The sequence below is a fragment of the Maniola jurtina genome, chromosome 15 (genome assembly GCF_905333055.1).
Source record: "Maniola jurtina chromosome 15, ilManJurt1.1, whole genome shotgun sequence".
NCBI classification, from domain to species: Eukaryota; Metazoa; Arthropoda; class Insecta; order Lepidoptera; family Nymphalidae; genus Maniola; species Maniola jurtina.
This window is the reverse complement of record NC_060043.1, coordinates 5,139,251-5,151,687: the sequence shown is the minus strand read 5'-3', so window position 1 is coordinate 5,151,687 and position 12,437 is coordinate 5,139,251. Positions and strand designations below refer to the sequence as shown.

Below are 12,437 nucleotides of genomic sequence, written 5' to 3'. Positions count from 1 at the left end.
GATAGCAGCCAAGGGTGTTGAATAAAAATAAAGTCTTTTCAAAAACCCAATACCTCACTATTTTTGGCCCACCCCAGGACCTCATCATTGGCAGTCAAACATGCTAACCTTGAGCCTAACGAGACAGTTGTAAACATAAATTATTCCTACTGTGAATACACATTGTATTGACTGAAGCAATATGTTTTAACATAACATTCAAAAGATAAAGTAGGTACAATTCCAGAAGGATTAACAAACATGAATAATTTATTATTATACATATAATAATGAAGTCCAATAGAAAATAAAATTAATAAGTGTGACTTTAATGGTTTTTAGTCAACTTGGAAGAATCTAGTTTTCAAGTTCTGAGAGATTACCAGTTTCATCTTCAAAGTCAATATTCTCACCATCAAATTCATGTAGTTTTTTCCTCCATATTTTTATTAACATATCCCAAGATCTTCTACTGTATTTTGCATACTTATCAGGAGTTTTCGGATCTTCTTTTGTACGTTTATCCCTAAAAAATCATAAAACATCATTTAAGTGACTAGAGCAGTTATTACAACTGATATGTTAAATATTATAACAAGGTAAAGTAACTTTGTTTGTAGGGAGTAATCTCTAAAACTACAGAACTGATTTTGAAAATTCTTTCACCAATAGAAAGCTACATTATTCCTGAGTGACACTCTTTTTTTATTTTCAAAAAATTAGAGATCCCTAAGAAAATTGTAATAAGCTACCTTAGAGAAGCAGGGCCCGTTCGCTAGTTGTAAATAAAACTCTGATTCTGTTCTAGGATTAGAACAGAGGACTTCTAACTGAGTCAATTAGAAACAAAAACTGGGTTAGGCCATGCAGTAGTTGCCTGTCACAATATAGTAGCTATTTTACACAACTAACAACGTTATAAATAACAAAAGCAGCAAAGATTTTTCATACACGACAAACTCTTGATTTCCCATAGCATTAGATAGACGAGAGAAAAAATCAACCCCACTTATAATTATTAAAGACCGAATTCTTCAGCAAATTACTTACATTGGCACTTGATGTGTATAATTCTGATAGCCAACTGTGTTTTTACCATAGTCTATCTGCTTCTGACGCCTTTGCAATACATCTTGGTCTGTTTCCAGCTCAATAGGCTTTTTTGCAGGTTTGCTGTAAATAAGAAAAGAATTTGAATAAATTAATTTAATTTGATTGTGTTCTAATATGATAAATAGAACATTAAGGATTTAAAGAAGAGATAATCTACCTACAACTAAAGGTCTAATATAACTAGCGACGCGCCCTGGCTTTGCATAGCTGCTTGAAAATAAAATATAGCCTACTTCACTCAGGAATTTTGAAAATCAGTACAGTAGTTCCAAAGAATACTTCCTACAAACAAACTTATAAACTTTACTTCTTACTTTTGGTAAGGGGCTGTTTCAAAACCAACAGATAAACTTTATCTGGATAAATTTGACATTTAAACAATTCCCAATACAAAAACTGTTCATGTAAATTAACTATTGAAATGAATTTACCTGGATTTCTCAGAATCATTTTTACCATTAGGCTTTGATTTTTTTCGACTGCTGGAGCTTTCTCTGCTATCAGATTTCATTTTTTCTTTTGTGGCTCGACGAACTAAACGTAAAAGGCGATTTAATATTACACTTTTAGACTATCATAATAAATATAGGTAACCGTTGGTGCACAAGCCTTACTTGGTTTGTTAGGTGGTGGTTGAGTTTCTTGTTCTTGTTCATTTTCGCAGAGTTCATTCCAACTTTGTTTTATATAATCATTTATACTCATTGCTACCTTAGTTTACTAGTTTACTATAATATTCGAAACTGTTAAATGTTAATCGTGCTACTCAGCTTTAATGTTTATTAACTTTTTGAAAATTGGGTACCTCACAGAAAACTAACAGGATTTAAAACATAGCAAAATTCACTGGCACCGAGAACTTATTACCACACACTTTTTCGACATTATAAGCAGCAATGAAGAATATATTATAATAAACTCCAAATATATGTAAATTCAGAGCTATTTACTATTTTCTTATTTTGTCATAAAATAAAAGCGGGAAAAAATACACACTTTTCGCTTTTGTTTTAGAGTTGCCTATCCTTCTGTGCCTATCCTATCGATAGTTAAGGCAAAACCGATAGTATCGATAGCGCAAAGCAAGCAATACTATTGATGAAGGCAATACTATCGACTATAATATATTATAATAGTAACTATATAGTATAGAATGCCTTGTGGAAGACTGGATTTACTTCTTTGCACAAGATGTTTTTAACAAACTTATGCAAGCCAAACATAGGTATTCAGTATTCACTGAAAAAGTCAAAAATAAAATCCTGTCCTGCCAACATGCCTTGGAAAGAAGCATATTAAAGCTGAGAAGAATACAAAAAACAAGAAACATAGACATCCGCAAGAAAACTCAGTTAATATATGCTCTTCAGTATGCCCTGGAACAAAAGTGGAAATGGGCAGGACATATTAAGGTATAAACACAAAAGGTGGACTTATTTAACAACAAAATGGCAGGGCCCTACAGGCAAAAGGAGTGTAGGAAGGCCGAGAAAAAAGTGGGAGGACGCGATATCATTGATTTGGCAGGAAAAAGTGGATGGAAAATGCAATTGACAGAGAGGCCTGGAAAAGGATGGAGGAGGCTTATACCCGCAGAGGGCCGCGTTTAAAATACTGTAAAAAAAATTGTAATAATAATTTTGTGTAAGGAAAAGTAAAGCTTTAATAATAATGTAAAACTATCGGTAGTACCGATAGTTTTACACTACCGATAGTCGGCGAATTGCAATAGTGACTATCGACGACGGTGTAAAACTATCGATAGTATTGAAATTAGAAGAAGCCTTCATTTAAAGCTTATTGCTTGTTTTGCGCTGTCGACATCCTAAATAGTTTTTGAGGTCAACTATCGATAGTCAAACTATCGATAGTACAACACTTCTTTGTAAAATTATATCACAGATCACTAACTAGTGGTATTCATTTTTTTTTTAACTGGTTTTATAGCTCTGGCATCTAGACTTTTTGATGTGATAATTCACAAATTAATTGACCAAACCATAGACTAGGTATTAGTCACAGACTAGCAAAGTAACGAGATCGCGCTCCTATGGGTAGCCCCATCCCACTTAGACGCCTTAGACGCTTGCGGCCATCACAGATAACTATTATAATATACCTAATGAATAAACTTGATAATCCAAGCTTGCTGCACAAAAAACATACCTGCATTATTTTTTGTATAGCAGCAAAGAATTTACCGCTCGTTCCTACTCATGGACCTACGCCTACGTTCCCACTAGCTAAGCGGTAAGCTTCAGGTGGCTCTAAAGTCGATGCAAGTGTCGATACTCAGTACAAATGGGTAACATTAGTATATGTAATAGTGATGGTTTCTAGGCCATACAAAGCTTTCGCGGGGGGGAAAAATCACACTAATATTATAAAGGAGAAAGTTTGTATGTGTGTGTGTGTGTATGTGTATGTTTGTTACTCCTTCACGCAAAAACTACAGGACGGATTGGGCTGAAATGGAGATAGATTATACCCTGGATTAGCACATAGGCTACGTTTTATCCTAGAAAACCAAAGAGTTCCCACGGGAATTTCAAAAAACCTACATCCACGCGAACGAAGTCGCGGGTATCAGCTAGTTAATGATATATCCGAGGTTTTTTCTTCATCAAACTCTTGCCATGACGCCCAAATTACGCCACAATTTGGGATAATGGGAATTGTTACTTCGTACATATCCATGCGGGATGCGGTACCGAATTCGTGAATGGAACATTTTGTCATTTTCACCCATCGCGCACGCAGCGTGGCCACATAGGTACGATAGGAAACGAAATTCGTACGTTTTGGGTCATGTTCATATTTTCAGAGTTACATATTTTCGTACCTATCTTTTTTTACACTACATATGCAATTCAACAAATATCTAATTTGTTGATGTTTTTTACATTGTTTTTTACAAATTCAGGCGGAGCAGCAATGTCGTATCCGTATCCTTTCGTACTATTTCAGAGTCTCGTTTGTAGGATTTGCCGCACATCTGGAAATGCTGTCATCATCATTATCAAACGATAAGACGTTTGTACCAAAGAGTAGGTAGGTACCTATGAAATTTGTACTTTCTTGGAGATAAGTCTCTTGTACGGACTTCCACACAAGATTCCTGGTCTGTGCACACACCACGGTCTTGCGTCTCCTGAATCTAGCGGTTCCTTCCAACTCGTTTGTCCATCTAATAGTGCGGGGTCTTCCGTTGGACCTAGTATAGGTTGGTAATAATAGTAAAGATTTTGGTGTAATCCTGTGAGATAATACTACCATTGTCGGGATTAGAATGCCATATGCCTACTTTGTCGTATTAGTTTATAAATTGCGAAAAACCAAATTAATTTTGAATTTCGCGGGCAGACCCATCTCATGCACCTTAACATAAACTGATAGAGTTCAATTTTGAATGGAACCTATAACAGCTATTGCAATTTTAAAATCAAACAATCATTTTGTGGGCTGTAAGCTGCGGCTGTAATAGCTAATGTAATAGGCTTCATAAAATATGATGTTCCTTTATTTATGAATCTTCTTAATATTACATAACATTTCAGAATAATAATAGTCTGCATAATGTAAAGTATATGGAACTCTACGGGAGTCCATTAGTTTTACTTCCTGTCTGTGGTAGGTATACCTTAAAGAATTAAAGATGTGGACTGAGATGTACCATTGAAAATACTAAATAGTAAGCATAAGGGATGACTTGGGTACCTACTGCAGAACTACCTACAGTGTGTCTTTTTCTTATATTAATTTTTAAAGATTCATCTGTTTTTTTTTCTGAAAAGTAAATCACAATACTTCCAATATTTTTCGCCTAACGATAGAGATAATTTGATAACCTTTGACCTCTTTACAACACCTTACTGGGATCGTTACGTTTTACAAGTCGCCTGACCCTGATCTAAGTCCTTTTATTTTTAGTATGGAAAATGAAAACAAGATATCATTTCCAATTATTTTTAATGTACTGAACGATTTGATGTAATCCTTCTTTACCAGCACTGCCATTCAAAAATTCCATTTCAATATTTAAAAGCTTATCTCTATTAGCTATTTTCATTAATGCATGGACTACTGCTTCTGTTTCATTCTCTGGTGAATCCTTAAGAGATCTATTATTACTTGTACTTTCTTCTGCAGGTTCAATACTTTTATTTGCCATTGTATCATTTGATTCATTAGTACTGTTCTGTAATGATACATTGGATGTATTTTTTAAATCTACTTTTGCTCTTTTAACTTGGTCCTCTGACAAACGTTTATGAATCCTCCTTTTACGGCGTTGATTTGACCATGTATTGGAAAATGCAACAACATCAAGAATCATTTCGTTTTTCCGTTTTGTTATTACCTTATTTATGATTTGTAGATCTTGGAGTATTCCCTTTAACTTCTCTACATAATCGCAACATTCATTTAATTCTGGTAAAACAAATGAAATTGGAACACTTTTCTTTCGAGACTTGTCTCTTGGTGAAACTAAAAAAAAAGGATTAATAAACAATGACCATAACAAGTGTATATTAAAAATTTTCAACACCCCCGACAAGTGAAGGTTAGAGTAACTAGAAAAGAGCTGATGACTTTCAAACGGCTGAACAGATTTTCTTGGACTATTCCGCACCTATGATCCAAAGTATCTGAGTTTTCCAAAACATCATTTTCAAATAAATAATTATGTATATCTAGGCAACGTCCACCTTGACAGCTTGACATTTGTCAATTGACACTTGAATATTATGAACCTAAGGGTATATGTGAATATTATGTGAATATTATGAATCTAATCTTCTTTTCTACAAGAAAACTAGAAAAGAGCTGATAACTTTTAAACGGCTGAACCAATTTTTTTAGATTATAGCTAAGAACACTCTCGATCAAGCCACCTTTCAAACAAAAAAAGTAAATTAAAATCGGTTCATTCGTTTAGGCGCTACGATGCCACAGACAGATACACAGATACACACGTCAAACTTATAACACCCCTCTTTTTGGGTCGGGGGTTAAAAATAAACCTTGAGATTCCTCCATCAAAACAATAGTAAATACCAAAAAACATAAAATTTACAAAACAATAAAAGTAAAAATTTCAACAGTCCTGGCTGTTTTAGTGAAGCCTGTAACCTAAAATTGTATCGGCAGACTCAATTTAGTAGGTATATTATGTCCACCAATTAAATTAAATTTTATTAGACTAGACAGTCAGCTACACAAAAAGTCCAATCGTAATAATTAAAAAAATATTCTTACACATTTTTGAAAAATCGTATTTTTGATATGTCCAAGCTAGTCCCCATCTTGTGACTCGACCTTGGCAGAATTCTGTTGTAGTGTATGTAATACCATCTGCCTTTAAATCAGTGACTAATTCCTTTAAATTAAACTTATGGCCCACCATAGTTGTAAATATGCTGTAAACAGAAAATCAAATATGCTTTAACACCAGCCTAAGACGAGGTTTATATAAATAATTGTGACTAATTCTGTCATAATCTTTAAAGCCTAAATTAAATTGATACATCTAAATCTAGTGCTATCCTAGAATTAGCCAATCCTATGAATAATAAATAAATTAATTGGTCCTCCTGGTACTGAACAAAACGCAACCATAATATTATGAATCACTGGCTATTCGTTTATTATTATAGTTCATTTTTCCTTAGTTTGCTTGATAAACAAATCGCAGAAACCTTCTCGGAGAAACACGTAAGCGACGCGATCTGGCCAGCACTTTAGACCTTCTGGAGTTATGTTTCTCACTTGTATCGTACCGGGTGGTACGGAACCCTAAAAACAGACTATCCTAGTCTCTTTATTCCAACTATATTTTTTTTGTGGAAATAGAATAGAATGGTCTGAGTTGGTGACAATTAAACACAGTATCTGGCACAGGCACCGCCTCTATATAACTAACACATACTCGGTCTAATGAAAAGACATTAAAGTTATATCACCTCATCTGTTTTTTTACATATGTAGAATTAAACAAATACAACTTACAGGACTTTGTCTTTTTGCAGCTTGCTTTCTTCTATAATTTGTCTACAAAACTGCAGCTCACCTCCTTCGGTTATGAGTTCATGTGGTGAACCAGTGAAACCATTTTTAGGTTCAGGTCTGTAATGGAAATTATAGTATTATAAACTAGTATTTGATTGATAGATTGATCGATATTATGAATGTGAAAGTGTGTTTCAACAGAGCAACCGATTGTCGTGATTTTTTTGCATGGATACTTATATAGTTAAAGACCAGGATTTTAAAACCTAAATATGTACAAGCAGACGAAGTTTCAGACATCAGCTAGGAGTAGTAATAAGTTAATAAATAAATTTACCTGGCTGGGCTACGAGATTCCCACAATTCCTGAATATTTGTGTAAAATGGTGGGTTGCACATGCAAAAGTCAAATGTTTGACTACTTTCATCCAAAAACATATGTTCAATTACCGACTTGGTAGTATTTTCTCTCACTGCAATCATTATTCTCATGTACATTGTCTGACACTGAAAATAGTACTTGATACAGATAGTAACTCTGCCCTCCAAATCATAACAACTATAAGTGCCATATGACATAATCAGTCTATACCAAATCATTGTATGTTACACACTTAGCGCTTAACTGAGTAGGTTCCTGCGGTGGTGGAGCGGTGCGGGAGAAGTGTGATGTTGTGATACGTCAACTTGGGCCAACAGTCGCAATTCCCGCACCGCACCGCAGGAACCCACTAAGTTATGCGCCATACCTGTTTTTGGACTGGTAATAGAATAGCAGTTAAGTTGTTATGATTTGAACAGCAAAACTGATATAAGTAGCTGTTGTTTATTTATTTATTAGTGGCTTGTTATTGATTATTGAGGGTGAACCACGAGCAACATTTATGTCATTAGAATCATCTCTAATAAGTCTACTGTTTAGTATAAAGGTATACAAATATTGTAATGTGTTGAATGCTTTCCCAGGAGACTATCTATACATATAATAAAATTGTAGAAAAGTGGTGTCTGTACAATGGAAATATATAAAGAAAAAGTAGCAGGGGTTGTTATTATATCGATGCCGAACCCGAAATTGTAATTAATTTTTTTTTGTCTGTTTGTCTGTGTGTTTGTGCACGCTAATATCAGAAACGGCTTATTCGATTTAGATACGGTTTTCACTAATATATTGTAGTAAGCTTCACTTAACATTTAGTGTTTATTTCATGTCAATCGGTTCATAAATAAAAAAGTTATGTCAATTTAAAGAATCACGCTGCCCGAAAAGTCACTATTCCACGCGAACGAAGTCGCGGGCACAGCTAGTTTTTAATAATTTGAAACTTATAATATATATCTTTATAACTTTCTTTTTTTTAGGTCTGATATTTCAATCCTTCGATAACCTAACTGTATAGATTTAGGAGATTTTCAAAAATCAAACTTATCTCTAAGTTAAAGATTTATTTGATGATTGAAAATCAGCCATTACAGAGATAAACAAAACCAACTAATTGATTTCATTAAAACAAAATTAAAGATAAAGTACCTTCGATAAGGTGTTGTAAATTATTGTTGTTTACATTGTCTTGGGCTTGCTGCAAACTCTGAACATCTGTCTCTGTTCCCACCATACGCCACTTGTTTTTAACTGCAGCCAATAAGGGATATATCGCACATGCTCCAGTTCCTAGAAATATGAACAGAAATAGGAATATTTTGTTTCTCCAAATTTCAAAATGTATTTTTGAAAATTACCCGTAAGGGGGTAAAATAGGAGTTTGAAATTTATGTAACCCATGCAGATAAAATTGTGGGCATAAGCTAGTATATATAAATAAAGAAGACATTTGTTATTGTTACTATAGGTGCCTGCGACTTCATTTTAGACAATCACAAAAACTAGTTAAAATGATTCGAGTTTATTTTTTTTCAAACATTTTGAATCTCGCTAATCTGGTACTATTAATAAACCAGGGAGTGCTTTAGCACTCCCTGGTTCCATTCCATTCCAATAATTTATTATTGGAATGTTCAGATTGCTGGATTGTATAAAAAATCTCTAAATAGTTTATAACAAAGTTGCTTCCCACTCTCTGTGTTTACATTCAGATCTTTTAATCCACTCAACAGATTTTGAAGTGGTTTTGAGCAATAGATAATAACAAAAAGATTGTGATAATCTACATGGCACCTGTGCGAAGCCGGGGCAGGTCACTAATTAAAGATAAATAAAATAAAGCATTTCATGTATTACCTCAATAAAATAATATGTGTTTGTGTGTCACAAATTTCATTAAGTACTTTTCTCCACCTGAGGTGGGTGTAGGTAGTGGTGGGGAGAGGCACGGTCGGAGAGTGCCAGACTACTGGACTTGCTGAATTAGTGAGACGCCACTTTATAACTTACCAATATCAAAGCCATAAATTGAATCACTTCTATTAATTGTATTCATTAAATCTTCGATCCATAGTATATAATTAAGCCTGAGAGGAAGGGTTGGAACCAGGCGGTCTTCAGGAATGACAACATCCAGATTGAAGTCTGATTTCAACAAACATTTTGTTAAAATTCTTAATGCATGTGGATCCTTAAAATCAATACTCACTTTGCCACTGACATCCTAAAAAAAGTGAACAGACAAAGCATTAAACCAATTAATAACAAAAATTTTGTTGTAGGTATGTAGTTTTTGAAGTTGGGACCTGTTGGCACCTAATAAAACAGGCAAGAAGAAACACTGCAAGTTAAAATCAATGGTTTCTAATCTCTGTCTACATTTCATCTCAAATTTTCAATATGAGAGACAAAATAACGGGGTCTATGTGTCCCATCCAGCACATCTAGCAAAAACTGTCAGTTTAACATACACAAAAATTATTAAACCTTCAAGTTTCTTATAATAAATAATGATAATTGAAGATTCTTTGCAATGTAATGGAAAATGTTTTTATTAAGTTGAAGTAAAATTTTATTTACCACTTTGGCTATATCTGAAAATTCTTCATATGTTTTTGCAAGCTTCGCAAAGTCGGGAGGGGTTTTATAAATATTGCGGGGATGCATAAACTTGTTTAATGCCATTTTGTTAAAATATATCGAATACAAGTTGTTGCTCAACACACCAGTGTTGCCAGTGGCAGATAGTCAATTGTAACACGAGACATCTCAAAATGTAACATTTTCACGAGAAAAGTAACATTTCCTTATTTTTCGTGGAAAATAAAAGTAATAAGGTGCACAGGTTAATATGGCACTTTATTACACAAAAATTTAAACAGTTTTCTTGTCCCATTAGTTAAGCTTAAAAAGAATCGTAATAATAATTGTTGATTGCATAAATTGACTGCTGATCCTGAAAAAGAAAAACAAATCAATATGTAAAATAATAATATAACAACGGATTTAGAAATGTCTTTGAATAGCTATAACTTATTTTGCTATTCAATTTATAATACAAGTGTAAATTAAAAATTTATATCACCCTAACAAGTGAAGGTTACATTAACTAGAAAAGAGCTGATAACTTTCAAACGGCTGAACCGATTTTCTTTGATTATAGCTAAGAACACTCTCCATCAAGCCACCTTTCAAACAAAAAAACTAAATTAAAATCGGTTCATTAGTTTGAGAGCTACGATGCCATACACAGATACACACGTCAAACTTATAACACCCCTCTTTTTGGATCGGGGGTTAAAAAGATTAAAATCGTCTTATATCGGGCGATCTGGCAACACAGGACTGTTTGAGAGGCTACGCACTAGGTAGACTTTGTCTGTGTAGCGTTAGATGGCGCGCGTGTGGTGCCTTTTTGGAGCGTTTTTTTTTTTTTTGTTAAAAGTGGCTGGTTTTTGTGTTTCACTGGCGTTTTTGGTGCTAGAACCATGCTGGAACTAACTGGGAAGCGCTCTAAAGGGGCGCCGTGCGTATGTCGGCGAGCGCCAGCACAGACGAAGTCCTTACTTATATAGTTTCCCTAACTTGAAAATATCTACAAACTTGACATTGGCTAATCTTTGTAAAGCCAGACGAGAGAATAAAAAAAAACGCACTAGGTAGGTAGGTACGCAGTGAAGAAAATTACGCGGGAATTTCAAATTCGTTTTGTTAACTGAACAATACTAGGTAGGTACCTAACTACCTACTTACCTTGGTCTCAGCAAAGAGATCGATAGATTCGATAGCAAAACTCAAATTTTAGGTTACGCCGGCCGGTATCTACTCAGCTCGCTCTCATTCCTGTAAAGAAAACCGAAGTTACCTACAACAATAACTAAGTAGTAAATAGCTAAATGAACTTCTGGAAACTAATGTGACTTAATAATAAGATGACAGTCAATACAAAAACAAACTGCTTTCAGTTGCAAATAGGTACTATGACTTTGTTTTTGCATTACTGATTCCCTAATTAGTTAACTACTTACTTAGTTACTTAAAACTACATTGTATACAACATTTACTTACCAAGCAAGTAGTGTTAGCAACACATATACACAGTCGACAAGGATAACGAACAAACCAATCACTTTCGAATTTTGACGAAATAAAGATATAATTTTTTTTTTGTACTTAGATACCTAACTACAATATCACTACCCCGCAACGAATAACTTTTTTTTTTCTCTCGTCTGGCTTTACACTGATTAGCCAATGTCAAGTTTGTAGTTATTTACAAGTTAGGAAAACTATATGTATAAGAATGGACTTCGTCTGTACCGGCGCCCGCCGACATACACGCGGCGCCCCTTTAGAGTGCTTCCCAGTCAGTTCCTTGGTCAGTTCCACCACCAATAAACACTAGCAGAACACAAAAACCGGCCACTTCTAACAAAAAAAACACTCCAAAAAGTCACAACACGCGCGATAGCAAACGCCACCACAGACGAAGTCCACGAATAACTATTAGCCAAAACCAAAGACCTTACACTTAAGGTCTTTGGCCAAAACAAAGTTGAGTCACAGAGAAAAACAAACAAAACACTTTTTTAATCACAGAGTAATTACAAAACAAAGTGAACTTAGACCAATAACTTAGAGAAAGTGAAATTTAAACTAACAAATGGGCCAATTACGACAAACGAAAACTGTTTTGGATGCGTTCCGTTTCACGATTATTTTTGGTTTGCTGGGAAAAATTTGAATATTTTTATGAAGTCCTAAAAGTAACGTAAAGTAACATTTTGAGTCGTGTAACATGGAGGAAACATGAGGGGGTCAAAAGTAACGTAAAATGTTACAAAAGTAACATTCTGGCAACGCTGCAACACACCAAATTCAAAACCACAAACACCGACCGATAGCTAACTACAAAGAGTATGTAATCACTACGTTATACGAAACCCAAAAATAA

General features: G+C 34.4%; 2 protein-coding genes across 2 annotated transcripts; both read right to left on the bottom strand.

The window, feature by feature from the left end:
• Nucleotides 1-231: 231 nt before the first annotated feature.
• LOC123872780 (histone RNA hairpin-binding protein) lies at nucleotides 232-2,192 on the bottom strand. The gene is made up of 4 exons (XM_045917306.1): nucleotides 1,707-2,192; nucleotides 1,524-1,626; nucleotides 1,030-1,152; nucleotides 232-505 (listed from the first exon to the last, which is right to left on the bottom strand). The coding sequence occupies exons 1-4, from the start codon at nucleotides 1,795-1,797 to the stop codon at nucleotides 337-339; spliced, it is 486 nt and encodes a 161-aa protein (XP_045773262.1). The 5' UTR covers nucleotides 1,798-2,192; the 3' UTR covers nucleotides 232-336.
• Nucleotides 2,193-4,911: 2,719 nt separating this feature from the next.
• LOC123872774 (U6 small nuclear RNA (adenine-(43)-N(6))-methyltransferase) lies at nucleotides 4,912-12,374 on the bottom strand. Its single transcript, XM_045917299.1, has 8 exons — nucleotides 12,357-12,374; nucleotides 10,064-10,209; nucleotides 9,494-9,707; nucleotides 8,633-8,773; nucleotides 7,439-7,574; nucleotides 7,102-7,218; nucleotides 6,352-6,512; nucleotides 4,912-5,580 (listed from the first exon to the last, which is right to left on the bottom strand). The coding sequence occupies exons 2-8, from the start codon at nucleotides 10,166-10,168 to the stop codon at nucleotides 5,045-5,047; spliced, it is 1,410 nt and encodes a 469-aa protein (XP_045773255.1). The 5' UTR covers nucleotides 10,169-10,209; nucleotides 12,357-12,374; the 3' UTR covers nucleotides 4,912-5,044.
• Nucleotides 12,375-12,437: the final 63 nt, after the last annotated feature.